Source organism: Mauremys reevesii, linkage group 2, assembly GCF_016161935.1.
Source record: "Mauremys reevesii isolate NIE-2019 linkage group 2, ASM1616193v1, whole genome shotgun sequence".
NCBI lineage: Eukaryota > Metazoa > Chordata > Testudines > Geoemydidae > Mauremys > Mauremys reevesii.
Window position 1 is genome coordinate 243,665,246 of NC_052624.1, and position 26,375 is coordinate 243,691,620.

General features: G+C 44.1%; 1 protein-coding gene and 1 long non-coding RNA gene across 12 annotated transcripts in view; one reads left to right on the plus strand and one right to left on the minus strand.

Moving 5' to 3' along the window:
• The window catches only part of SLC26A7 (solute carrier family 26 member 7), a 132,451-nt gene extending 124,082 nt beyond the window's left edge, over positions 1–8,369 (plus strand). For 8 of the 11 annotated variants that reach the window (XM_039526128.1, XM_039526133.1, XM_039526135.1 and 5 more), the window contains 2 exons: positions 1,769–5,607; positions 6,299–8,369. In XM_039526128.1, the coding sequence (XP_039382062.1) occupies positions 1,769–1,804 (36 nt within the window). In that variant the 3' untranslated portion in view covers positions 1,805–5,607; positions 6,299–8,369. The remainder of the gene's footprint in view (positions 1–1,768; positions 5,608–6,298) is intronic. The other 3 variants (XM_039526132.1, XM_039526129.1, XM_039526131.1) reach the window with 3 other exon arrangements.
• Positions 8,370–9,963: 1,594 nt separating this feature from the next.
• Positions 9,964–23,640, minus strand: LOC120398603. The gene is made up of 3 exons (XR_005594572.1): positions 23,541–23,640; positions 13,326–13,387; positions 9,964–10,026 (listed from the first exon to the last, which is right to left on the minus strand). It is a non-coding gene; the product is annotated as an uncharacterized LOC120398603 (long non-coding RNA).
• Positions 23,641–26,375: the final 2,735 nt, after the last annotated feature.

Here is a 26,375-nt window from a genome sequence, read left to right on the forward strand (position 1 = left end):
GGTCAGGGATACAACCCCATGCTCTGAGTGTGTTACGTTATGAAACATAATGCTTTGTACTTACAAAGCAACTTTCATCTGAGGCTCTCCAGATGCTTCAACATTAATTAACCCTCAATACACTCTTATGGGATAGATAGGGAGGTCAATTGACTTGTTCAAAGCCACAGAGGCAGTTGGTGGCAAGCTGGGAATAGAATCCTGATGTCCAGTGCCACCCTCCTCTAGTGATGCTGCAAAATGCAAACGTTTCAGAGATGCCTTAAAAAGCTTGAATGGGCCCCCAAAAACTTGGATCCTGGACCAAGTTCCCAATCTGAACCAGGAATTGATCTTTGTTATCTACCTCCACCACTATATCTGGGCTGCTGCTGACCACTCATTTGTCCTCCCTATAATAGGGATTATCTTCCTAAAGAGACTGATAAAATTTGCCCAGATGTTCACCTTCTAGCTCCTCCCTTCTCCTGATCGCCTACTTACCATTAATTTGTTAGAATCTCACAGACCCTAGTGCTATCTGCTCCAACCAACCACTCCCTTCTCTACTGTGAGCCAGTTGCACTGTGGCCATCAGAGTTACTGTTAAAAACTCAGTGTTTGCCAGATAGATCCTATGTAGTTACTACAGAGTTATTTCTTGTTTTGTGTAGGGGAAAACTGTGGTAGCTACTGGTAACTGTTGGCAAATGTGAACTTTTGAATGGCAACTATTGCATTTTGTAATATTTCCCACACTTAATTGTACTTCACAGTAGATTGCATGCCTAGGAGCTACCCCAAGGTGTGTAAGATCACAGTGCAGCATTGTGGTATTCATCATAGTCAGCTGTTCATCACGGCAGGGGGAAGGAAATAGGATGGAATACTTGAGGAAAGGGAGATAGGGGTGTAGAGTGACAGGAGGGACACATACTGGGCAGGTAGAAATGTTGAAACTTATTAGATTAGATTGTGCCTTATGCATTAGTCAAGGACTCTTCACCTTCCTTCCTCCACTCTTCCTGAGCAAGGAACTGAGCCAGTAAAAAATGGCCCAGACGAGCCAAGGAATTCTCAAAGGGCTTGGAAAATGTTCAGGCACAATCTGTCCCCAAGATCCTCCAGAGTGTTGCAGCTCCACATAAACACCCCCCCAACTCAGGCCAGTGGCTAAATGCTACAGTTGGCCCATTATACTTAACTTGTGTGAAGGAATTTCAAACCTCAACAGAGAGCATTCAGTTTACTGGAATTAGGTGTCTTGATATGTTCCTTGTTCTCATTACTCCTGGGGATGGGAGAAGATGGCAGAGAAGTAGTATGGGGCGGGGGGAGGGGAGATGAGGAAGACACCACTGGTAATGGAGTAGGAGCTCCTACTGATGGAAAGTGTCTGTGGTCTATTTTACGCTTAAGCCTCTGCAGGACAGAATAGTCCTGCACTGCTAGGGAGGTGGACAGGCTGGCATAATGGTTACCTCCCACATCAAACTCTGTCATTCTGAAATATCAAGGCTCTTCCACATATATCTGGTTTCCAGCAGTGACGTCATACGGTCTGAATTTCATTAATGATGCCAAAAGGCTTGTGGCTCATCTGTTGTTTTGTTTATAATGAGGATGAGCTGGATAGCCTTTGGATTTATCTCTCTTTGCAGTGCTTGATGTAGATTTTTATATTAGGTACTTGCTTTCCTACTGTTTCATGTGCTATGCACTCACAATGTGGATGATAATTTGGTAATACATGATAATAAGGTGAACCTTTCTGTTTCTTCAATTTTAGAATTTCAGCAAACTCAGTGATCACAGTGAAGTGTGAAGTCTACATGACGCAGTGTGGCTATTTTGATCTGCTAACATACAGAATGAACTACGCCATTGCTTTTCCTTACATCTTTTTTCATGAGATCATGTAGGTAGTATTTTGTATGCCAAATATGTTTAATAGACATCAATGCTGCCAAAGATTTCTCTTCAGCTACTGCTGCTGAGAGAGTGTTCATACAATGGATTGTTCTATTGTGGATATATATAGTATTTTTGTACACGTTTAGATACAAAATATTAGAAAGCAGACATGGGATATCAACCTTTTATTACAGTGATTTATATTGTTTTAGCTCATTCTATAGTAACTTAATTTGTAACGCACAACTATAGTTTTGTGTATAGAAGAGTAAGACATTATGAACTTTTGCAAATGATCTGTAGTCACTGGTGCGGTATATGCAGCATACCATATACAAAACCCAATTTTGTTTCAAATATCTGCTTTAATCCTTTTCTTCTTAAAACCAAACACATGCAATAGCAACATCATATTGTGTAACCCTGTGCACTTAACCCAGTCCTGCATTTCTTGCACACTTAATCCTTGTATACTATTTAATGCCTAATGGGAAATCAATGGGAATTTTGGGTGTGCAAAGAATATACTGGCTTAGTACATATTATCATGTCTCCCTCCAGAGACTGGTGCCAGTGACTATTACAGCTTGCTGTTTTGTTAAACCAAAGGAGTTCTTTAGTTCAAGTGGAAGAAGAGGCTTTTACTTTTGGTTCTAAAGGTCCCAGGTTTGATCCTCACTGATGCGTGTGGAGTTTGCATACATATGTGACTCTGGCTCAATACACAATCTCAGGCCCAAGAATATTATGGGCCACACTCTCAATTTTTATAAATCCACATAGCTCCATTGACTTTAATGGAACTGCACAAATTTACACCACTTGAGGATCTAGCCAAAACATCATATCATGGAACAGATTTTCAAAAGTAGGCCTAAAATTCCACATGCAGGACATATATTTTAGTGGGCAAATGAGCAATTGCCCACTACACAGGTGGGATAATGATGTGTTCAGCTGCCCAGTTGCACATGTAAAGGTGGGTCTTTGTACATAGAAGCAGATGCATGACCATTTTTGGGCCAGCAATTTTGAAAGTTTGGCCTTTTAAATTCTGGGCCAGATTTACTGGAGTAAATCAGTGTGCGCTGGAGTAGGGCAGTGTACAGTGTAATCTGTCCCTCTGTGAAACTGAGAAATTGGCCTAATTTATTATTAATCTTATGATTAAAAAATGATGTGATTACTAGAGTGCACTGACAGCTATGTGTTATCTAGTTCCTTCTTGCTAAAAGTAAATGTTAGTGTCATTAAATTAAGTCCCCAAAGCATTGCAAAATAAGGCAAGATGACTCTTTGTAGCTAGTCTGAGGTACCTTCAGTGCTTTATTTACACTTTACTGATTTGCTTTTTAGTCAGAAGTACTGAAGTCTGTCTCTCCTAAGAGATTATTGGTTCCACATCACAGAGACAGCACCCACTATTTAATTTTCAGGTAGTTCATTTATATTGTAATGTACTGGATAGTGTGTATGTATATGATTGCTCCTTTACTGGATGGAATCACAGCTGCTCCACTGTTTGTTATTGGCGCTAACCTGTTAACAGTTAAAGGAAATTCTCTTTTAGTTCAAGTGCTGCTGCTTGTTACGAATCTGTCCTTCTGGACCGGAATCATCTGAGTTCTCTCTCTGTGTTCCAAATGGCCATGATATGCAGCATAGAGACAACCAGGAGAAGCGGGGAAGGAGAAGGGAAGAAGAGGGCAACAGGTATGGGTGGTCACAGGACCTCAAGGGGTAGGCATCTCACGTCGAGGGAAAGGTAGCCCCACTGGGGGACTAGTCACTCAAACCTCAGAAGAGGCACACCAAAATGTTTATGAACCTGTCAGAGAACTAGGTTTGAGATTTGTGCTGGCTCTGCGTTTCATCACAAAAGGTTTGAGATTTTAACATAATTTTTCATCACATTTTTAAAATTTGCTTAAAAAACAGGGAAAAAATGACAACATTTTTGCCACAATGGTTTCTTGTTTCAATCAGCCCAAAGTTGTTCTACTTGTTTGAGGTCTGACTGGAGTTTCATTAAAATTTGCAATATGTTATAGATTGTTGTAAGCAGCTGTGACAGTCGAGACCATAACACACAAGTCACATTACAACTGAAAACAATGTGCAATACAGAGGAAGATTATTCCAAAAACATTTACAACATACAGTGCTGCTGTGTATTTATGTATCTGTGATACACACAGAATAAAAGACAAATGCACTTACATAAAAGGGTCCAAGAAACCACAGTTCAAATATGTATCTTGAAATATGTTGGATAATGCTGTTTATGGTTATAGGTATTGTGTGGTATTTGTTGATCTGTGAAACAACTGCAGTAAAATGTGAGGGTCCAGTAAGTTATATAGCCCAGCATGAGCCTACTTAAAAAAGAGAAAGCAAGAGGAAACAGGAGGGCATATATTCCCCACACCACTCTCCCAGCCTCACTCCGAGCTGTGGTTTCCTTCCCCCATCGACTTAAAGGAGTAGGGAGGGTGAAAGGAAAGTGAGCAGGACACATTACTTCTAAGAGTCATTTTGGCAAAACAGAGAGAATGGTAGTGTCAGGCTGCCCTGTTCAGATGGAAGGGAACAGGCAAGATCAAAGTCCAGGCAGCCAGTTCCTGGCAGCAGAGTCTGGCTAGACTTTCCCTGCTACACCAACCCCAACCAGTTATCTCCAGCAGATGTGTGTGTTGCAGGAGGCTAGGGAGTATCACTGGTTCCTGACCCTCTGCATGTCTATGCCAAGGATGGCTTTTCCCTCATTTTTGTTCTGTCCCTTCACCTGATTAATAAAGATTTTGGGAAATGGAGGTGTATAATTCTGTATTTCACAGGATGTAGGGGAATCCTGGAGTTGTTTCCCTTAGTGCCTTGCAGATGGTCAGAAGTTTCTTAGTTGGACTTCATTAAGGTTGCATTTATAAATGGTTTGTAAAGGGTTGATTAATAAATGTTAAAAGCATGTTACAGGCATGAATAGTATGTTCTACAAGTAGTTGTAAGTACATCAGTGGAAGATCAATGTTCTAGATGGTTGCAAGCAACCTGTTACCTTGTTGAACTCTATAACAGTCTGTACCAATTGATTAATTATTTACTAAAACAGCTATTAATAATTTATTAACTCTTTGTAAACTATTATTAAATGTACCCTTAATTGTGGAAGCACCACTTGTAGTTCTGTAGTTAAGTTTTGCACATAAGCAAGAGGTTGAGCCTCTTCTTTATCTATGAAAGATGCAGCATCTCCTCCCCCAAACTACAGCATTTACTCTTTGAGTACAGAATGCATTTTCTGAGAACTTTAAAATAAATTGATTAATGAGTTTAACTCATTTAAAAAAGAGGGGTTATTTAAGAAATTCAGCACTCAGTATCAGAACATTTTTTGTCTTGAAATATCTTAATAATGGAACAACAAACATGCTTCAAACTTCCCTTATTGTTAAAACTCCCTGAAATCTTCTGCATAAGATTAATTTAAAAACATTTGGTAGGATTAATGGTCATTTCTCCTTGTTATTCTTCATAACTAGAAGATCCTCTTATAACAGGTGCTAATGAATAACATTCTACTACAGAGAATTTAACACAGAACTACCCTCTTTCAAAATAGTTTCCATTTCATTATTTTCAGTGAGACTAAGGTAATGCCTTGCTGTATGCAGTCTTCTTGTAGCTGTGTTGGTCCCAGGATATTAGAGAGACAAGGTGAGTGAGGTAATATCCTTTATTGGACCAACTTCTGTTGGTGAGAGACAAGCTTTTGAGCTACACAGAGCTTTTCAAGTCTGGGAAAGATACCCAGAGGGTATGTTACTGTAGTTTAGACACCTGCAGCTGGCCCATACCAGATGACTTGGGCTCGTGGGGCTTGGGCTAAGGGGCTGTTAATTGCAGTGAAGACATTTGGGCTTGGGCTGCAGCCCAGGCTCTGGGACCCTTAACCCAAGCCTCACAACCCTGAGACAGCTAGCATGGGCCAGCCGCAGGGTTTTAATTGCTGTGTAGACATGCCCAGAGTGTCAGAGCTAAATACAAGATTGAACAGATAGCTTAACATAAGTAATTTTGGACATATTTTAAGGGACCATTCAAGGTGAAGTGGCCCATTAGCACCCCTGTAGTCATAGGATTAAAGGAGATTAGTGGGTTACATATTGTTGTAATAAGCCATAAATCCAGTGTCTTTATTAAGACCATGATTTTTAATGTCTAGCAAAGTTATGAATTTAAGCTCCCAGGCTTATCTTTTGAAAGTGTTGTGCAGGTTTCCTTTGAGGATGGGGACTGATAGGTCATATATTGAGTGATCGCTTTGTGAAAAATGTTCACCCACAGGTGATGGGGTGTTTTGTCTTTTGTCATTTGTCTTTTAACAACTACGACCCACATTTGATAGGGACCTCATCCTGAAGGAAATCTTTCTTGAACCGCCCTCTTCTGGCCTGCAAACAACCCCCCTAACCTCTCCAAGCTCATCATCAGAAGTAAGCTGCCCACAGACCAGGACACATCAACTCAAAGTGGTGCCAGACCCTGGCAGAACAACAGATGCAAAACCTGCAGGCATATCTCCACTGCTACAATGATCAACTCACCTTTTAGGATTCAGGGGTTCTTCATGTGCATATCACAACATGATGTACCTCAACCAGTGCACTAAAAACCCCGGTAACAACTGCATGGGTGAAACCAGACAATCACTACTCTCTTGAATGAACTCACACAGGAAAATGATAAATGACAAAAACACCATATCACATGTAGGTGAATACTTTTCACAAAGCAATCACTCTGTGTCTGATATATCAGTCCTCATCCTCAAAGGAAACCTGCACAACACTTTCACTTTATTATAGATTATCATCTGTCTTCCCCAAGGCCAGCTAGCAGGATGCAGCAGAACTGAGACATACATGCTCATAAGCTTCAGTACAAGACTGCAAACTAGCTTCCCCAAAGTTATTCAGCTGACTCAGCAGCGTTTAGTGGGTGAAATTCACCCCTATTCAGAGGGTCAGTACAAAGTCTATACACTATTTACTAACTTTTAGTGGTTTATTGGCCTTGTGCTGGCCCACTGCACATGGGTGAATTTTATCCAGTAGAATGAAAGGACTTAGTTATTGTGCCTGTTGAGCCAGACAGTCACTTTTTCATATTCTAGCCTTATCTGAACACCCCTGAAACACCTGGGGACCTGCCACTATATTAGGTAATAGGGTTTTTAGATAAGTGAGGTTTGGATAAATGAGTTTGTCCTGCAGTCTCAGTGAAGACATTATCCTGCGAGGTGCTGAATTCCCTCAACTCCCATTCAAAGGCATTTCAAAGGGAGCTGGGGTCAACAGGCTAGGGGAAACTTCATGTTTACTAATAAACAAGTAAAGGAGGCATATAAAAATTAAGCAAGGGAGGCCCTTGGGTGCTAAGCACCTTTAAAGATAAGGTCACTTATTTAGTTGTCTAAATATTAATTTAGATGCCTAACTTTGCAGTCCCAAGTCTCAAAGCAGTAAACTTAGACTTAATTTAGCTTATGAAAATCAGTAGTACAGTATTTAGAGTTTTGGTATGTGTCAATTTATAGGAGGGCATTGACTTGTGTTTGTTTTCAAGAGGAGGTTAGTATTTTCAGAGCTCTTATATTTATTTGACATTTTGCTGTCTCCTTTTTTAGGCATTAATTCCAAATCACCATAATTTGAATTATGATTTTCCCCTTTCTGAATGTGTCCTTCAACACTTTTTTAAAACACAGGTATCAGCTTCTACTTCTTAAAGCGTTAGCATTTCACTCATTCCAAAACAAAGCAAGTGAAGATTAAAAAAAATAGAATTCAAAACCAATGTTAAGAAACAAACATGGTGACAATTATAAATTAGGCATAAAATATGTAATAAGGGGAAGATTGTTAACATTATATTTATGCAAATTAAATGGCCTTAATTTTCATCATATATCTTTCATTTTAAAGGTTATTTGCCCTCATTCTATGATTCAAGTGTCACAAGGTCTGGCTTTAGCTGCTTTGCCATAATTTATTTGACAACTCTATATGCTATAAATATATAATGTAATGAGGAAAGGTATCTTCATTGTTTAATGAAAACCTTAATGTGTCAATAGTGTGTACGGATATTGTTTGACATTTACTGGTTACCAAAATAAATTAATGAATTGTTGAACATACCGTATGCCTTGAAAATAATGCACTCCTATGCAGGGAAGCATACTTCCCTCTCTACAGAAAGTGCTCTCTCATAAATAAATGAATGAGTGCAGTTCCAGTCTGGATGTTAAATGGTGCTTTCATCATTAAGATGGATTTTTAGTAAAGATCGCATAATCTGCACATTCCCGTATGTTTTACAATACATTTAACTGGGATTTTTTTTGTTTGTAATATTTTGTATTAGCCTATGCAACAATACATTTATATGGAAATAAATTGAAACATGGGAATTTACAAGTGGAAGGTGAAAAATGTCCTCGTTATTTCAATACTTAACAGGTTTTACACTTTGTCCTAAACACTCTGTAATGATGTATGGTGCCTTCTCTAGCCTCATAATGTATTAAATCTTATTAAGGATATAGAAAAGTTGCACTGTATCCAGAGGATCTGCTTCCTCATGGGTTGCAAGGAAACTCTCCTGATAGATATTTCTTTCTACCTCCAAATAACCAAACACAGAAATCTTGGGCCAGGTTTTCAAAATGTGGCCTCTGTTTATTCATGCACAGTTTGCACATAGTCATTTGTATGTGCCATTTTCTTTGCACTATTGCTTCTGGCTGCAGATGCTAGAGACTGTATATGCAATAGGGAATAGGCTACTTCACCTTGATTGAATTGGCCTCCTTAGCACTGACCCCCCACTTGGTAAGGTAACTCCCATCTTTTCATGTGCTGTAATATATATATATATATATATATATATATATATATATATATATATATATATATATATATATACTGCTTACTGTATTTTTCATTCCATCCATCTGATGAAGTGGGTTCTAGTCCACGAAAGTTTATGCCCAAATAAATTTGTTAGTCTCTAAGGTGCCACAAGGACTTCTCTTATTTTTTCTGATACAGACTAACACGGCTACTGCTCTGAAACCTATATGCAGTTTGTATATGCTAAGGGAGTTTGCATATATATATATTCTCTCATTTGCACAGATAAGGAAAAATACACCAAACATTGTGCATGGTATAAAAGGAGGCAAGGTTGAGATCCCTTTGAAAATTTGGCCCCTTCAGGCTAACAGACTCATTTTCCATGCCTTTCAATTTGTGAAGGCATTTACTTTGAGGCAAAGTGAGTGCAACACTCTGCCATGCTGAGCTTGTAGTATTTTACACTCACTTTTACACATCAAGGGTAAATGACTTCAGAAGTATAAATCAGTATTGAATTAAATGGGAAATATTTTGGCCTCTGTTTTTCTTCCTGTTACTAAAGGCTCCTGAACATCTATCAAATAGTAATAACTGTGTCACTTCCAACCTTTGCTGAACTTGAACCAGCAACCAAAGGAGTGCACCTGCACTATATTCACAGTCCAATACTCCAGCCAGCCAACTCTTACTCAGATACACACCATCAGCCAGTCAGCAGGCCCCTACTTACTTTCTTTAATATGTGATGCTCACACACAAGGAAAAACATATGCCTTTATTTGGTTTGTTTTAGATTAATGAAAAAAAACCACAAGCAAGAAAGAGTAAAAGTAAAACCACCATGAGAGAGCACAGTTTTGGCAAATCTTGCAATTTTACCATGAGTCTCAAAATATCTGATGTTTTTTCTTAAAGCCTCAGCTCCTGGCATCCTGTGATTAGGTGAGAATCTCAGCTTTCCTTTAGAAAAAAAAATGTTTCAGTCCTTCACAATTGCAGAGAAAAACTAAAAAAGTTGACATAAGTGGACCATAAAGTCTAAAAGATCAATAGGTAAATAAAAAGAATCTAATGTTTAGTTAAAAATAACCCTTATGATTTTTAATTCATAATTGTTTGAGGCTTGACTCGTGAATTGAGACTACAGGGGGTTGGGAATACTGCTCCTCTGCATAGGCTCCATCAGCTTTGAGAACAAAATGGCTGTTGAAATCTACAAATGGGAAGAGTTTTTAGAAATGTAAAGATGCAGCACACAGAAAACAAAAGACTTTACAATTCCACCTACCCATCGGCCATCACTTTCCTCTCTGTCACTCTCTATCTTTCCTCCTCACATATATACACACACCAGCCAGCATCCAATCACTCTGGAGACTCTTCTTCTTCTGGGTTATGGATTGGATCAGAACCTTCCTTCTTTTCTCCCCCAGGAACTGGGAAGCACTTACCCTATGTTTACTAGTCATTGTTTTTTGTGTCTTGCCTACCTTCAATGATAGATTCATAGAGTCTAAGGCCAGAAGGGACCATTAGATCATCTAGTCTGACCTCCTGTATAACACAGGCCATTACATTTCACCAATGAAGAGGAATGTGTAGTGTTTCTCAGCCCATTAGCCTTGGAAGGTTCTAGGGGCCAATCAAGGTGCCGAAATGCTTTTTGACGATCTGGGCCAAAGTCCCCCATTCTCCACTACATCTCAGTGAAGTGGCAGCCACGAATCAGGGAGCAGCAACCAACTTTGCAAGGTTGCCACTGCACTCAGATGTAATGGAGAATAGGGGACTTTGGCCCAGAGCGTCTAACGGTATTTGCTTAATGGTATTTAGACACCTAACTGGCACCAGTGGAAATTAGAGCAACAGGGTCTTTACCCTAACCTCTGCCACTGCACCATGATGGACAAGAGAATTCATCTGTTAGTATTTGTTAGCTACGTTTACATCATTATTAGCAGACCACTGTTATAATAAAAGAAACTAAAAATAACATTGTGACATTCCCTATCCAACAGTTTAATGGTCACTTTATTGACATCTTCTCTAGTATAAACTAACTGTAACAGACAGTCTCAGCTTTTTTTGTTCTAAAGTTAATTTCCCCCATGATCAGCCACTTTGCTTAAATTCCTGATACTTTCTTTTATCTCCCTATTTTTGCTTGTTCTCTATATGCAATATCCTTGATTAAATATGTCATAGAATCATAGAATTGGAAGGGACCTTGAGAGGTCATCTAGTCCAGTCCTCTGCACTCAAGGCAGGACTAAGTATTATCTAGACTATCCCTGACAGGTGTTTGTCCAACCTGCTCTTTAAAATCCCCAGTAATGGAGATTCTACCACCTCCCTAGGCAATTTATTCCAGTGCTAAACCATTCTGGCAGTCAGGAAGTTTTTCCTAATGTCCAACCTAAACCGCCCTTGCTGCAATTTAAGCCCATTGCTTGTCCTATCCTCAGAGGTTAAGAAGAACAATTTTTCTCCCTCCTCCTTTTATATACAACCTTTTATATATTGAAAACTGTTATCATGTCCCCTCTGTCTTCTCTTCTCCAGACTAAACAAATCCAATTTTTGAAATCTTCCCTCATAGATCATGTTTTCTAGATCTTTAATCATTTTTCTTGCTCTTCTCTGGGCTTTGCCCAATTTGTCCACATCTTTCCTGAAAAGTGGTGCCCAGAACTGGACACAGTTCTCAAATTGAGGCCTAATCAGTACGGAGTAGAGTGGAAGAATTACTTCTTGTGTCCTGCTTACAATACTCCTGCTAATACATCCCAGAATGATGTTTGCTTTTTTGGCAACATCCTTACACTGTTGATTCATATTTAGCTTGTGATCCACTATAACTCCCAGATCCCTTTACGCAGTACTCCTTCCTAGGCAGTCATTACCCATTTTGTATGTGTGCACCTGATTGTTCCTTCCTAAGTGGAGTACTTTGCATTTGTCCTTATTGATTTTCATCCTTTTTACTTCAGACCATTTCTCCATTTTTTTCAGATCATTTTGAATTTTAATCCTATTTTCCAAAGCACTTGCAACCCCTCCCAGCTTGGTATCGTCCACAGACTTTATAAGTGTACTCTCTATGCCATTATCTAAATCATTGATGAAGATATTGAACAGAACCGGACCCAGAACTGATTCCTGTGGGACCCCACTCATTATACCCTTCCAGCATTACTGTGAACCACTGATAACTACACTCTGGGAATGGTTTTCCAACTAGGTATGCACCCATCTTATAGTAGTTCCATCTAGGTTGTATTTCCCTAGTTTGTTTATGAGAAGGTCATGCGAGACAGTATCAAAAGCCTTGCTAAAGTCAAGATACCGTATTTTTCCGTGTATAAGACTATACTTTTTCCTAAAATCCTTAGACTAAAAATTGAGGGTAGTCTTATACACGGAAGTAAGCCCCCTGTTCCCTGCCTTCTGACCCCCCCAACCCCTATCCACCCCCCAACCCCTGAACTCCCCTGCCCTCTCTCCAACACCCCCTCCCTGCCCCCTTACCGTGCTGCCTGCACATGGTTGGATCCGGCGAAGCGGGACCGGGGAAGCGGGGCTGGGCGGCCGTGGACTGGGACCCGGAGCCGGGCAGCCAAAGAAGCGGGGATGGGTAAGCAGGGCCGGGCGGCCAGGGAAGCGGGACCAGGGAAGCGGGGCCGGGCGGCCGGCGAAGCGGGGACCGGGGAAGTGGAGCCGGGCGGCAGGCGAAGCGGGGACCAGGGAAGCGGGGCCGGGTGGCAGGTGAAGCGGGACCGGGGACGCGGGGCCGGGCGGGCGGGCGGAACAGCGGGGCCGGGTAAGCAGGCGGCAGCGGGACCGCAAGCGGGCCGGGCGGGCGGCGGCAAAGCAGGACCGGGTAAGTGGGGCTGGGCGGGCGGGCGGCGGTGACGGGAAGCGGGCGGGCGGGCGGGCGCGGCGGGAAGCGGGGCGGGGCGGGCGCGGCGGCGGCGGGACGGGGAAGCGGGGCGGGCGGCCGCGGCGGGACGGGAAGCGTGGACGGGCGGGCGGCAGCGGCGGGACGGGAAGCGGGACGGGCGGCGGCCGCGCGGGCGCAGCGGGGACGGGCGGCGGCAGCGGAGCTGGGCGGCTGGGGAACTGCGCGGCTGGGGATGCGGGGCTGGGAGCCGGGAGCGGGCGGCTGGGGACACGGTGGGCCGGGACGCGGGAGCCAGGCGGCTGGGAACCGCGCGGCTGGGGATGCGGGGCTGGGGAGCCGGGAGGCGGGCAGCTGGGGACACGGTGGGTCGAGGACGCGGGAGCCGGGGCCGGGGGCCGGCGGCTGGGGGCGCAGGGCTGGGCGGCCGGTGAGTGGGCGGCTGGGGACGCGGGAGCCGGGCGGCTGGGGCCGGGGGCTGGGGGCCGGGCGGCTGGGGACGCGGGGCCAGGGCAGGAGTCGCGCGGCCAGGGAGGGATGCGGCAGGAGCCGGGCAGGGCCGCCGCCGGAGACCAGCCGGGGCGCATGGCCCTCCTCGGCCCCTCTACCCCTACCTCGGCGTTCTCTTCCTGTGCCTGAGCGGCAAAGTCGGGGGGGGGGGACAGCTGAAGCACGGCTGGAGCGGCAAAGAAAACAAAACAAACAAAAAACCTGAATTTGGGGTTAGAAAAGTTGGGGGCGTCTTATACATGGGGGCGTCTTATATACGGAAAAATACGGGTATACCACATCTACTGCCTCCCCCCTTAGTCTATCTCTAAAAAGAGGGTCATTTGGGAAAGAAATCAACTGAGAACAATGCTGACAAGAAAAAAACAATTTCTTGCTCTGAAAAGGTTCTTGGGATATTACATTTGTTATCCCAAATTCAAGATCATTTCATGTTATTTTCTGTAGTGGAATCCACACTTAGATCTGATGATAACTGTTCATGTTCATTGTATGATAATCATATTAAAGAAATCCAAATGAGAAAATGAACTATATGGCCAGATTTTGAATGCATCCTCGTATCAGCTAGATTGTAAAATATTTTGCTGCTGTGCTTGCATGCACAAATCCAGTAGCTATGTGACGATGGGGATAGAGGGGAACACTATGCATCACATCTTACCCATAATTTTATCAGTCTAATATGTCTTTTAAACAAAAAGATTTTTGAGAAAAAGAAAGCTGAGCAGAATGAGAAAACCTGAGTGCCAAAGAGAAATGCAGCACAGCTATCAAAGCTAATAGATCTCTCTACATACCATTTTCATGGGCATACCATCCAGCCCCATGCAAGTGAATATACTCCTATTAAAGGAGTACATTTAAGTGGCACCCAGCCCTGGCTTCTAAAGAGGCTTCTACTTTGCATGACATGATATATAACAAATAAAGATGTATATATAATATGTATATAATGCCAAAATAGGTTGCCATTGATAATCCCTTGCAAGGCATGTGAGTTTTTTTTTTTTTATATATATAGTCTGACTGTTATGAGCAAAATTCCCCAACACGTCCATTGATCCTAATAATATGCTCTTAAACAGCTTATAAAGTGCTTCATTCATTCTGGACCTGGTTACTTTTTTTAGACAAATGATGTGTTCATAAGCTCTTTCATCAACAGAAGCATTAAACAGGTGTTTACCTGAACGCTCAGCCTCCTCATTTCAGTCACACGGTACCTTCTTTACTGTACCTTCAGAGGCAGCAGAAATAGTGCATCTTCCAAGCTGCCACCCACTTCTTATTGACACCCATTACAAGCATCATCTAAAGAAGTAGGATATGTCTATCATTCAGCCCAAAGACCAGAGCCATTTCTCTTTCAGTATTACCTTTCAAATGCCATCTTGGACAACAGCAGGGAATAATGACTGAACCATTCATGGCATGCACCCAGGCAGTGGAGGACAGTGTACAAGGTGCAGAAAATGTCAGAGAAAAAGTAGGTGAGAGTAGGGCTTGTGGGAGATATAAAGCCAATCCAGAAAAACAAATGGTCATCAGTTAATCAGAGCTAGAATCATGGGAAAGATCACTAGGGTTTTACCTGTCAGAGTCATTAATTTGGGGAGTGTTGTTATTTATCAGTTACATAGCTCTGTTGGTGTTCCTTAACTGGGTGATTTATGGGCCCAGTCCCTTAAAGACCCTCAATCCCCACTCACATCAGTAAGAAGTGTTACACAGAAACCCAATGTGGCAATCCCTTATCTATGTGAATGGTAGTCCTGACACCCAGGCTGGTGACCTCCCCACTAGCTGTTTGCTGGATATGTTTTGTAGATATCAAAATTAATGAATTAGGTACACACTGCAGGTGAAAATGAACAGACACTATTTAGCACCAACTAATCCAGAAAAGACTCTACAGCATTGGTGGTAGTAATACCATTCGTTGTTGCTATCCAGCTCTGTGAGCAGTAGTGCCCAGATCTACCATTAGGGGCTTTGGCTTAGCATTGAGATCTATATCAGTGCCAAACTCTCTCTGTTAGCTGGAATCCCTAGGAGACACAGCAGGCTTCATACTTCCAGTGACAGCAATGCTATTAATGCCAATTAGCACATTTAAAATAAAAACAAGCATTCAGTGCAGGCTGTTTCTCTAGCCATATTTTGTTTTAAGCAATGGGGGCTCCAAAGCATACGATTGCAGTATTTGTTTAGCATGTATATGGGACCCCTAGCTGTGTCACTTACACGAAATGAGACAACTGATCATAAAAATTGTTTTTGAGTGGGCCCATCAAGCTGTGCACGTCATTACTGAGTTACCACTTGAGCTTATTACTCTAACCCTTATCCTTCCTTCTCACCCTATTCCCCTGCCATTTGTTACCATTGCTCAGTGCATCGTGTCTCAAATTTGCTTGTATACATTTCAGGATAAAAACAATGTCATCACATATGGGCTCTTTGATGCCTACCATGCTTTTGGGAGACATATATAGTAAATAAATAATAACAGCCTGGCAGCAGCTGTGAGCAATATATCCTATGGTGGCCATTAACATTCAGATACTGTTTCTGCCCTGTCCCCTAATAAAGGGAGGGAGGAAGATATACACACCCAGGAGAACAATGTTGGAATATTGTAAAGGGATAGAGATTTAATAGGTCTTTTCCATCTCTAACTGCTATGATTCTGGACAATTTATCTTAAACCACCAGTGTTCAGGAAATTCAGAACTAAGCCTGAAATGGCACCTGTCACTCATTTTTGGAAATGATTGCCTGTTTACCCTTTTCAAAAAGTGATGTTGCTCATGGATGTGTTGCATTATGCTGCTCTTTGCCAAGGCACTATAGCTGACATTAGGGTACGCTTTCCGTGTGCTGCCTGGAAATTTAGATACACAACTACCATTAGCACTAATAGGATTTGTGTGACTATGTTCCAACACAAAACAGTCATTATTTATCCCACAATATGTAACATCACCCAGTACTAGGTATTCTGCAACACTTAGGAAGTACTGTATCAGCTAAGTTTAGGGCAAAGTCACGTTCGGTCCTTTAGCCTGAATTCCTTGGCTCTTGTATATTTAAGACAGTCCCTTATCATTATTATACATAGATCTTTTTATGTGTGATTTAACAACTAAATCTATGAAAACCCATTTACCAAAGGGCTGACACCAGACAAAGCCTGCGGCAGCTATGGAACTCTGGGACACAACATCTGTTCCATAAAATTTAACTCAGACTTTCCAAATCTTTGCCTGTTCATCGTTGCTTTACAGCTTTTCAAACAGCTACTTTTCTCCTCAGGACATGCAGGTTCTGACACAGACCCATGAAGGCCAAATGTCTCCTTTAATTCTCCCAGGCTAAGCCAGTTAAAGGTAGGCTATCAGGATACATGGTGCTTTGACATATTTAAAGGGGGAAAAAACCACCTATCACATTGATTTCTTTCTTAAGGTTTTATTTTCATTGATTTGTTTATTTGTGTTGAATTTCACATCTATTTAAAGTACTGCATCTACCTTATGAGTCAAGCTACTTTATATTTTATGGACCTAGCTTAGTAATTTAGCTGATGTGTAAATGCTCTTAATTACTAATTGGTGATGCTTCCCATGACATAACACAAACTGACACAGAAAGTAGCATATGCTGCTATTACCCATAATAGATCCACATCGTTTCAAAGATTTGAGGCCAAAATTACCATTTGGCGTCGCTGCAGATTCAAATATACCTTCTGCCCTGTGCTCAAATTAGAAGAATTTTGTCTATTTGATATATATTGAATTGAAGACCCTGTTTTCACTATTACTGTAGAAGTTTTTACATTCAGTATTTACATTACAGTGACTAGTGGGAGAGGTCAAGGTGATAAAAGATTTCTTTGTGGGGACTGATCCAGTTTTGATGTTTTAAAATAGTTATTACTTGGCTCAGACATTACTGTTTGGAAGAACAGCTACTGCCTCTGAGCCTGATTCTGCAAACCCTCTTCACACAATACTTCTATTGATGTCAGTGGCATTGTTGGGCATGTGGAGATGGCAGGATTAGCCCCTGTGTTTGGTGTTATTACTAGGAAAAGTGTTAGAGTACAACATTTTAATACAGTATCTGACCCCCTTTTCAGGATCTGTTATTTTGGCTGTTTCAAGCTGGTGAGATGTTGCATGCAGGCCACTGCCTTCCCAACTTACATTGTTTCCCACAAGCAATTTTGTTAATGAGCTACAAATTATGGGGAAAATTATGAGTGTAGTCCTACAACCCTCCTGCATTGAACTCCCTATGAAGTCAATGGGATGTATGTAGGCAGATAGTTTTGGCAATATTTTAATTGAGTGGTTTTGCTATGCCCTGTAGCTTGAATTGCTTGCTGCTAGAAAATACATTCAGACAGATTCTCAGTCTGCAGGGAAGCCTTTGGATATTTGAAATAGTATTAAAAATGTTTCTTTCCCTGTTGCACAGAATGCACCTATCTGATCAAAAACATTTACAGATACGAAGACAGGCAAGTTAGAAAGAGAAGGGGTGGAATTCCACATAAATTTTAAGATCTACAGAAAAAGAGAAATGAAACAGAAAGGTTGTCGTTTTTTTTCTGATTTAAACAAATGCACAGTTAATAAGAAAGTTCTTGTCCTTTTAAGAGGTTGATGCACATTCTCACACACTTAATTTGTTCACTATTTCATTCAACTTCTCAAAGGCTGAAGGATTCCAAAATGAATCAAAAGCAGCTCTCATTAAATCTTAGAGGAGTTTCCAGAAGGCATAGTACCAGATGGCAGTGCATGGCACACTGGGATACCTACCCATGGTGCACTGTACTTTACCAAGAGCCCCTTGTAAGTATATACAGCTCCAATGCAAGTGACCAAGCAAGCACATATGATATACAAACTTCAGTGGCTGTCCACCACTGTAACTTGCATTGACCACAGATTGTTTCTTCTCAGTCCAGTGTAGCACTGGTTTGCAGGATCTTGCAGAACTTATCCTTTTTAGTCTTTTTCTTTGTCATCCTCATTGGAGTGAGGTGGTGTGAGTGTGTGTGTGGGTGGTTGAGTCTGTGTGCCTCATAGACTTTAAGGTCAGAAGGGACCATCATGATCATCTGGTCTGACCTCCTGCACATTGCAGTCCACAGAGCCTTCCTCGCCCACTCCTGTAAGAGACCCCCTAACCTCTGCCTGAGTCACTGAAGTCCTCAAATCATGGTTTAAAGACTTTAAGTTACAGAGAATCCACCATTTACACTAGTTTAAACTTGAAAGTGATCCATGCCTCATGCTGCAGAGGAAGAGAGAAGAGGAAGAGAGAAAAAACTCCTGGGGTCTTTCCCAATCTGACCCAGGGGAAAATTCCTTCTTGCCCCCAAATATGGTGCTCAGTTAGACCCTGAGCATGTGGGCAAGACCCACCAGCCAGACACCCGGGAAAGAATTATCTGTAGTAACCCAGAGCCCTCCCCATGTAGTGACCTATCACCAGCCATTGGAGATATTTGCTAATAGCAGACACAGATCAGCTACATGCCTTCATAGGCAGTCCCCTCATATCATCCCCTCCATAAATTTTTCAAGCTCAGACTTGAAGCCAGTTAGGTTTTTTGCCCCCACAGCTCCCCTCGGAAGGCTGCTCCAGAACATCACTCCTCTGATGGTTAGAAACCTTCATCTAATTTCAAGCCTAAAGATATAGATGGCTGGTTTAGAGCCATTTGTTATTCTGTCCACATTGGTGCTTAACTCCTCTCCCTCCGTGGTATTTATCCCTCTGATGTATTTATAGAGAGCAGTCATATCTCCCCTCAGCCTTTTTTTGGTTAGGCTAAACAAGCCAAGTTCTTTGAGTCTCCTCTCACAAGGTAGGTTTTCCATTCCTCAGATCATCCTAGTAGCCCTTTTCTGCCTGTGTTTCAGTTTGAATTCATCCTTCTTAAACATGGGACACCAGAATTGCACACGGTATTCCAGATGAGGTCTCACCAGTGCCTTGTCTGATGGTATTACACTTCCCTCTTTCTGCTGAAAATATCTCTGTTGATGCATCCGAGAACTGCATTAACCTTTTTCATACATTGGTGACATAGTCATCCTGTGATCAACTAATACACCCAGGTCTTTCTCCTCGTCTGTCACTTCCAACTGAGCATATAGCAAAAATTCTTGTTGTTAGTCCTAAATGCGTGACCTTGCATTTTGCACTATTAAATTTCATCCCATTTCTATTACTCTAGTTTACAAGGTTCTCCAGATCATCTTGTATGATATTCCGGTCCTCCTCCATATTGGCAATACCTCCAAATTTTGTGTCATCCACAAATTTTATTAGCACAATCTCACTTTTTGTGCCAAGGTCAGTTATAAAAATGTTAAGATTGGTCAAGACCAATCCCTGAGGTGCTCTACTAGTAACCTCCCTCTAGCTTGACATTTCACCTTTCAATATGACCCGTTGTAGTCACCCCTTTAACCAGGTCCTTATCAGTTCTCATATTAATCCCCATCTTCTCCAATTTAACTAATAATTTCCCATGTGGAACTATATCAAATGCATTACTGAAATCCAGGTAGATTAAATCTACTGCATTTCTTTTGTCTAAAAAATCAGTTGTCTTCTCAAAGAAGGAGATCAGGTTGGTCTAGCACTATCTACCTTTTGTAAAACCATGTTGTATTTTATCCCAATTACCATTCACCTCTATGTCCTTAACTACTTTCTCTTTCAAAATCTGTTCCAAGATCTTGCATACAATTGAGGTCAAACTAACAGATCTGTAGTTTCCTGGATCACTTTTTCCCCTCTTTCTTCAAAATAGGAACTGTATTTGCTATTCTGCAGTCATATGGTACAACGCCCTTGTTTACAGATTCATTACAGATTGCATATTGAAAAATCCTTGCTATTGGGTTTGCAATTTTCCCAGTGGCTGTTTAAGTTTGACTTCCACCTTGGATGTGGTAATTTCTACCTCCATATCCTCATTCCCATTAGCCATCCTGCCACTACCGCTAAGCTCTTCATTAGCCTAGTTAAAAACTAAGGCAAAGTATTTGTTTAGGTGTTGGGCCATGCTTAGATAATCTTTAATCTCCATCTCATCCTCAGTGGCTAGCAGTACCACTTTTTCCCCCCTTGTTTTCTTTTTATTTATATGGCTATAGAAGCTTTTACTGTTGGTTTTAATTCCCTTTGCAAGGTCCAACTCTGCTTGGCTTTTGGCAGTTCTCAATTTATTCCTACACTGTCTGATCTCTAAGAAGTAGCTTTCCTTGCTGATCCATCCCATCTTCCATTTCTTGTAGGCTTCCTGCTTTCTCTTAATAACTGGTTTGAGATGCTTGCTCATCCAGCTTAACCTGCAACCCTTCCCTACGATTTCCCCCCTCTTACTTGGGATGCAGGCTTCAGCTAGCTTCTGCAACTTTGACTTAAAGTAATTCCAACCCTTCTCCACATTCAGATCCTTGAGTTCTTCAGTCCATTTCCCTAATTCCCTTAATTTTTAACGTTAGCCCTTTTGAAATCAAGGATCCTAGTTGCAGACCTATTTTTGTTTATCCTTCCATTTAGTTTAAACCAAATTAGCTTATGATCACTCAAACCAAGGTTGTCCCCTACAACCAGTTCTTCTATGAAGTCCTCACTACTCACCAATACCAAATCTAAAATGGTATCACCTCTTGTTGGTTCAGTGACTATCTGGTGAAGAACTCTGTCAGCTATCACATCCAGGAAAATTTGAGCCCTACTATTATTAGTAGCACTTGAGTTGTCCAATCTATATCTGGGAAGTTAAAATCCCATAATCACAGTATTCCCAGTAGTATTTATTTAATTAAAAACATTAAAGAGGTTTCTATCCATAGCCAAATTGGATCCTGGTGGGTCTGTAGCATACCCAAGCACTAGCCCAGGGGAATCTCCACTAGCTTTCTTCCCCAAAATGATTTTGGCCCAAACAGACTCTGTCATATCCATTCCATCACTTCTAATTTCTTTACAGTCTACCTCATAATTAATATACAATGCTACTCCACCACCTTTGCTGTTATTTCTGTCTTTCCTGAACACACACACTTCAGTCCCTGTACTCCAGTCATAACTACTATTCCACCATGTTTCTATTATCTCTATAATATCTGGTTTCACTTTCTGCGCCAGTAGTTCTAGTTCCTCCATTTTGTTACCCAGGTTCCTTGCATTGCTGTATAAACATCTTAATTGGTGCTGCTTGGTTTCCTCCACATTCCTCACCCAATTTGGTACAGTCATTCTACTGCCAGTATCGCCTTCCTGACTGTTAGCTTCATTGGTATCGGCACTATCTTTCCTATTAATATCCATTCTCCTACCCACTGCTGTTCGTTTCTCCATTGCTGTATCCTTTCTTATTTGATTTTCCTCCCTTTCAGTGTTAGAATCAGGCATAGAGATTACATGAGCATCTCCCAACCATCTCCCCTGAGTTTCTACTTTAAAGCTCTTTTATTCAGTTGTGCCAACCTCTACCCTAGAAATCGATTTCCCTCCCTACTCAGGTGTAGTCCATCACATGAGAACAATCCTCTGTACATTAATGCTTCCCAGGGATCAAACATCCCAAAGTTCTCCTTAGAGCACCACTGCCTGAGCCATCTGTTGATCATAATAATCTTATCTCACCTTCGTTCTCCTCCACTAGGGGCAGGTAGAATCCCACTGAAGAACATCTGAGCCTCCATTTCCTTAAGCATCTTCCCCAACCTGACATAGTCTCCCTGGATACATTCCAGCAAGAATCTAGCTATATAATTTGTTTTAACATGAAGGACAATCAGTGAATTATTTTCTGCTCCCATTAGGATCCTCTTCAGCCTCAGGTCCACATCCCGTATCTTAGCTCCCAGCAGACAGCACACCCTTCTGTTCTCAGGATCAGCTCTGGTCACAGGCCTGGCTCTAGGGACTCCCTACTAAGACAAACAATCATGTAGACCTGCCTTTTCCTGGTGATGGTGTGATTCTCCAGCCTTCCTCCTATTCTTTTTGGCTGCAAGTCATCTTGTCTTTTATTCTCCCTTGCAATCTTCTGCAAGACATCCTATATCCTCCTGGGGCTCTGAATTCTTGGTATCTCCCTTGACTCTTCCCCTCTTCTTATAGGGATAGCCTCTCTTCTATTCTTCCTCCTCCCACCTTCAGTTTTACTGACTGCTGTGCCCTTTCTTCATTCACCAACTCAGCAAATCTGTTCCTGAGCTTTATTTCTCCTTCACTACCCAGTCTTTTCCTCTGCCTGGTTCCTGTAGTCACATGTTTTCATTAGCCACTTTCCTCACCCAGCAGTCTCCCCTCAGAGTTCTTCAGTCCAGCTTGCATCTGCAAGTCTTGACTTTTCCCTTCAACCTCCTCTTGCCTTCCCTCCATCATCTGCTCGAATCGCCTTCAAAACTCAACCATAGTTTCCACCTGCATCTCCAAACCTCAGATCTTCTCTTCCATCAGCTCTATCAGGTGGCACTTCATACAAATGAAGCTCTTTTCAGGTACCTGCTCCAGGATCATGCCTATCCTGCAGTTTCCACACGTGGGCATCTTCATTGTCTCTTCCATTGCTTCGGTCACTGCCTCTGTGTCTGTCATAGCTTTCCCACCTAATGTCCTTTCAAGGAAACAAAACAAAACGAAAACCCCAAACAAACAAAGCAAAACCAGGATACCCTGCCCCCCAACTCTTCCAATAGAATTCCCATTCAAAGTCCCCTGTTTATAGCTCTGTTGCTGGCTCTTGTGCTGCTGGCTGACTGTTTGGCTGCCTTTATAGGACCCCTAATCAGGGAAGCCCCATCCCCTAGTCAGGGCTCTGCTTCTCTCACAACACATTGCCCTCTACCAGCCTCTACAAACTGAACAGGAGAAAAAACAAAAAAAACACAAAACAGAAAAACCCCACAGTCATCAGTTGTTGGCTGCATGTCTGTTCTCGATGTGTGTTGTGCCGGCTCTGCGCAGATAACCGACACAGCAGACCTCGATCAAACTGCCCAAGAAGACCACAGACTCTGTTCAGTGACGAAAGCACTCGGTCTGGTTTATTGCTGACAAAGCACGGTCCTAGCTCCCCAGATCAATGTCTGCAGTTATACTAGCACATGTATGCCTGTGACAATTGACTCAGCTCAGTGAACAGCTGGACTTTCTGTTCCACCCTCAGCTGGACAAAGACACTGCCGCTGTGGCCCCCTCTTTTATATACTGATACAAAAAAGTTACGTACTGCCCCTCTGATGTGGTTAGTTACCACCTTTTACCTTGTATATGTTGGTTCAGTCAAAATATTTCTATCCATCACCCCGTGATCTGATCTTATCTTTAAGAGAGGTCAACGTGTCTTGGTACCATCATTGGGCACCGTGTTTACATCATATCTTGGCATCAGGGTGTTCCGGCATCAGCCTTCTGGAATGTGTTTATGAAGAGACAGTGCATAGCACTTCTTAGAAGTGTTATAGTGTTTTTGCAATAACAACCCTGTTTTTGCCCGATTCTGTGAACTTGCAAGTTGGCACGTTTTGTAACAGGGCCTGACTTTTGCTCATAGCTTGACTCTTGCTAACTTTGCTTTATCTAAGCAGGGCCTGACTTTAGTTCAGGCCTTAGGCCTTACACCAAGCCTCTTATACCAGGCCTCATGTCTCAGGTGCTCTCTTTCTTCTACAGTCAGACCCCTCCCCCAGAGTCCAACAGCTGCTTCCTTTGTCTCTACAGATGCAGTGAATGCAATGGACAGTGGGAGAGAGAGAGAGTGTCTTGAGGTGTCTGCCCCTTCTTTCTTATCAGGGCCAGCTCTAGGTTTTTTGCCGCCCCAAGCAAATAAATTTTTGGCTGCCCCCCACCAAAGCCCTGGGCTCTCACCCCCCCACACCTGCCCCCCCTACCGCCCCAGCCCTGGGCTCTCACCCCCCCACACCTGCCCCCCCTACCGCCCCAGCCCTGGTCTCTCTCCCCCCCCCCCCCCCGCACCCCCTGCCACCCCAGCCCTGGTCTCTCTCTCCCCCCCCGCCACCTGCACTCCCTGCCGCCCCAGCCCTGGGCTCTCTCTTCCCCCCATCCACCTGCACTCCCTGCCGCCCCAGCCCTGGGCTCTCTCTTCCCCCACTCCACCTGCACTCCCTGCCGCCCCAGCCCGGGGCTCGCACTTCCCCCCCCCCCCGCACCCCCTGCCACCCCAGCCCTGGTCTCTCTCTCCCCCCCCCCACCACCTGCACTCCCGGCGGCTCCAGCCCTGGGCTCTCTCTCCCCCTCCACCCGCACCCCCTGCCGCCCCAGTGCTGGGCTCTCTCTTCTCCCCGCACCCACAACCCCTGCCGCCCCAGCGCTGGGCTCCCCCACACCAGTGCTGACTCCGCCTGCTCCCCTCTCACTTCCAGCCGGTCTGGCACTGGCAGCGTCGGGATAGGCAGCAGGGTTCCCGGGCTGTGCCTCAGCCCAAGGTCCGTCCAGCCAGGGCTCCTGCCTCCAGGACCGGCCGGGACCCAGGAGAGCAGAGGCGGGGGACTGCCATGGCAGGGGGCTGAGGAGCCAGGGCAGGGTGGCCCCAGAGGGAACGGAGCCCTGGAGAGCGGGACGCGGGCCCCGCCTGGCAATGTTCCGCCCTCTATTGCCCCACTGCTGCTGCATCTGGCCACCCTGCCGCAGTCCCTGGGTGGCTCAGGCCGCTTCGCCCAGCCCCGGCTGCGGCGCTGGGGGGCGGCCACCCTGCAGCACCTGCCGGCAGCTATGTGCCCCGAGGGGCAGCCTCTAGCCCGAATGTTCCCCGCTCAGAGCCTGCCCGGCCCAGCCACAAGGTGTGGCGGTGCTCCCCCATGGCGCAAACCGCAGTGGCCCCAGGGCGCCCCCCCGTGCAGACGCGCTGCTGCTGCCAGGGTCAGCTGTAGGCTTTTGCCGCTGGAAGCAAAAAAAAAAAAAAAAAGATGGCCAGAATGCCGCCCTTGAAAATGTGCCGCCCCAAGCATGTGCTTGGTTTGCTGGTGCCTAGATCAAGGAGCAGGAGGTCAGCTTCACAAAGAAGTCAGCAACCTTACCCAGCGCCTTGGCAACTGCCCTGCCAGTGGCCATTCTGTACCCCCTGGGCTTACCATCTGGACCCCCTGAGCTTACCCTGGTCCTGGGTCAGATGCATGACCCATGCTCAAGGTCCGCGTCAGTCTCCTCGACATCAGTGGCTCTGGCGCAAATGCCTCCACCAGCAGCACTGCTGTCCGAAAGGAGCATGCCTCCTTCTCAACAGGATCCGGCACCGCCCTGTCAGACACCAGCGCCGATGGGGGCTATGTCCTCGACGCTGCAGGCACCGCTCAGCACACTTGTCGTTCGGCATCAACCCTGGTACTGGTTGCGGTGCCGCCTCCTACATCTGCGTTGGCCACGCAACCCGAGTACCATGTGCCGCAGGACCTGGCAGGAGCTGAGGGTAACGAGGAAGGTCCCCTGCAAGTGATTTCCTCCTCTTCCTCTCCGGACAAAGCAGTAATGGGGACTTCTGCAGCACTGGCTCTGGAGGACAACTGGGTGCTCCAACAATTGCTCAAACGAGCTGCCCAGAGCCTGGCTATTCAGGCTGAGGAGGTAGAGGTGGATGTGGACATCCTGGTTCCCCCAGGCCCATCTAGGGTCGCCCTACCACTGATTAAAACAATAGCTGACATGTTCCGCACCCTATGGCTGACCCCAGCCTCCCTGGCCCCTACGCCAAGAAGACAGAGAGGCGCTACTTCGTGCCTTCCAAGGGCCATGAGCATCTGTATGCTCACCCTCCCCCGGACACTCTGGTTGTGGATGCCGCCAACCAAAGGGAACATCAGGGGTTCCAAGGGTCTATGCCAAAGAACAGGGAGGCAAAGAAGCTAGATCTCTTTGGTAGGAAGCTCTACTCAATGGGTGGGACTGCAGCTGTGCACAACCAACCAGTAGGTTATAGTTAGCCGGTATGGCCATAACACATGCTCAGCTTTGTCCAAGTTCGCTGAACTCCTTCCTGCGATCAGAATTCTCCTCTCTGGTGGAGGAGGGGAAGCTGATTTTGTGTGCATCCCTCCAAGCAGCCCTGGATGCGGCAGATGCAGCCTCCCGCACACTGGCCACCA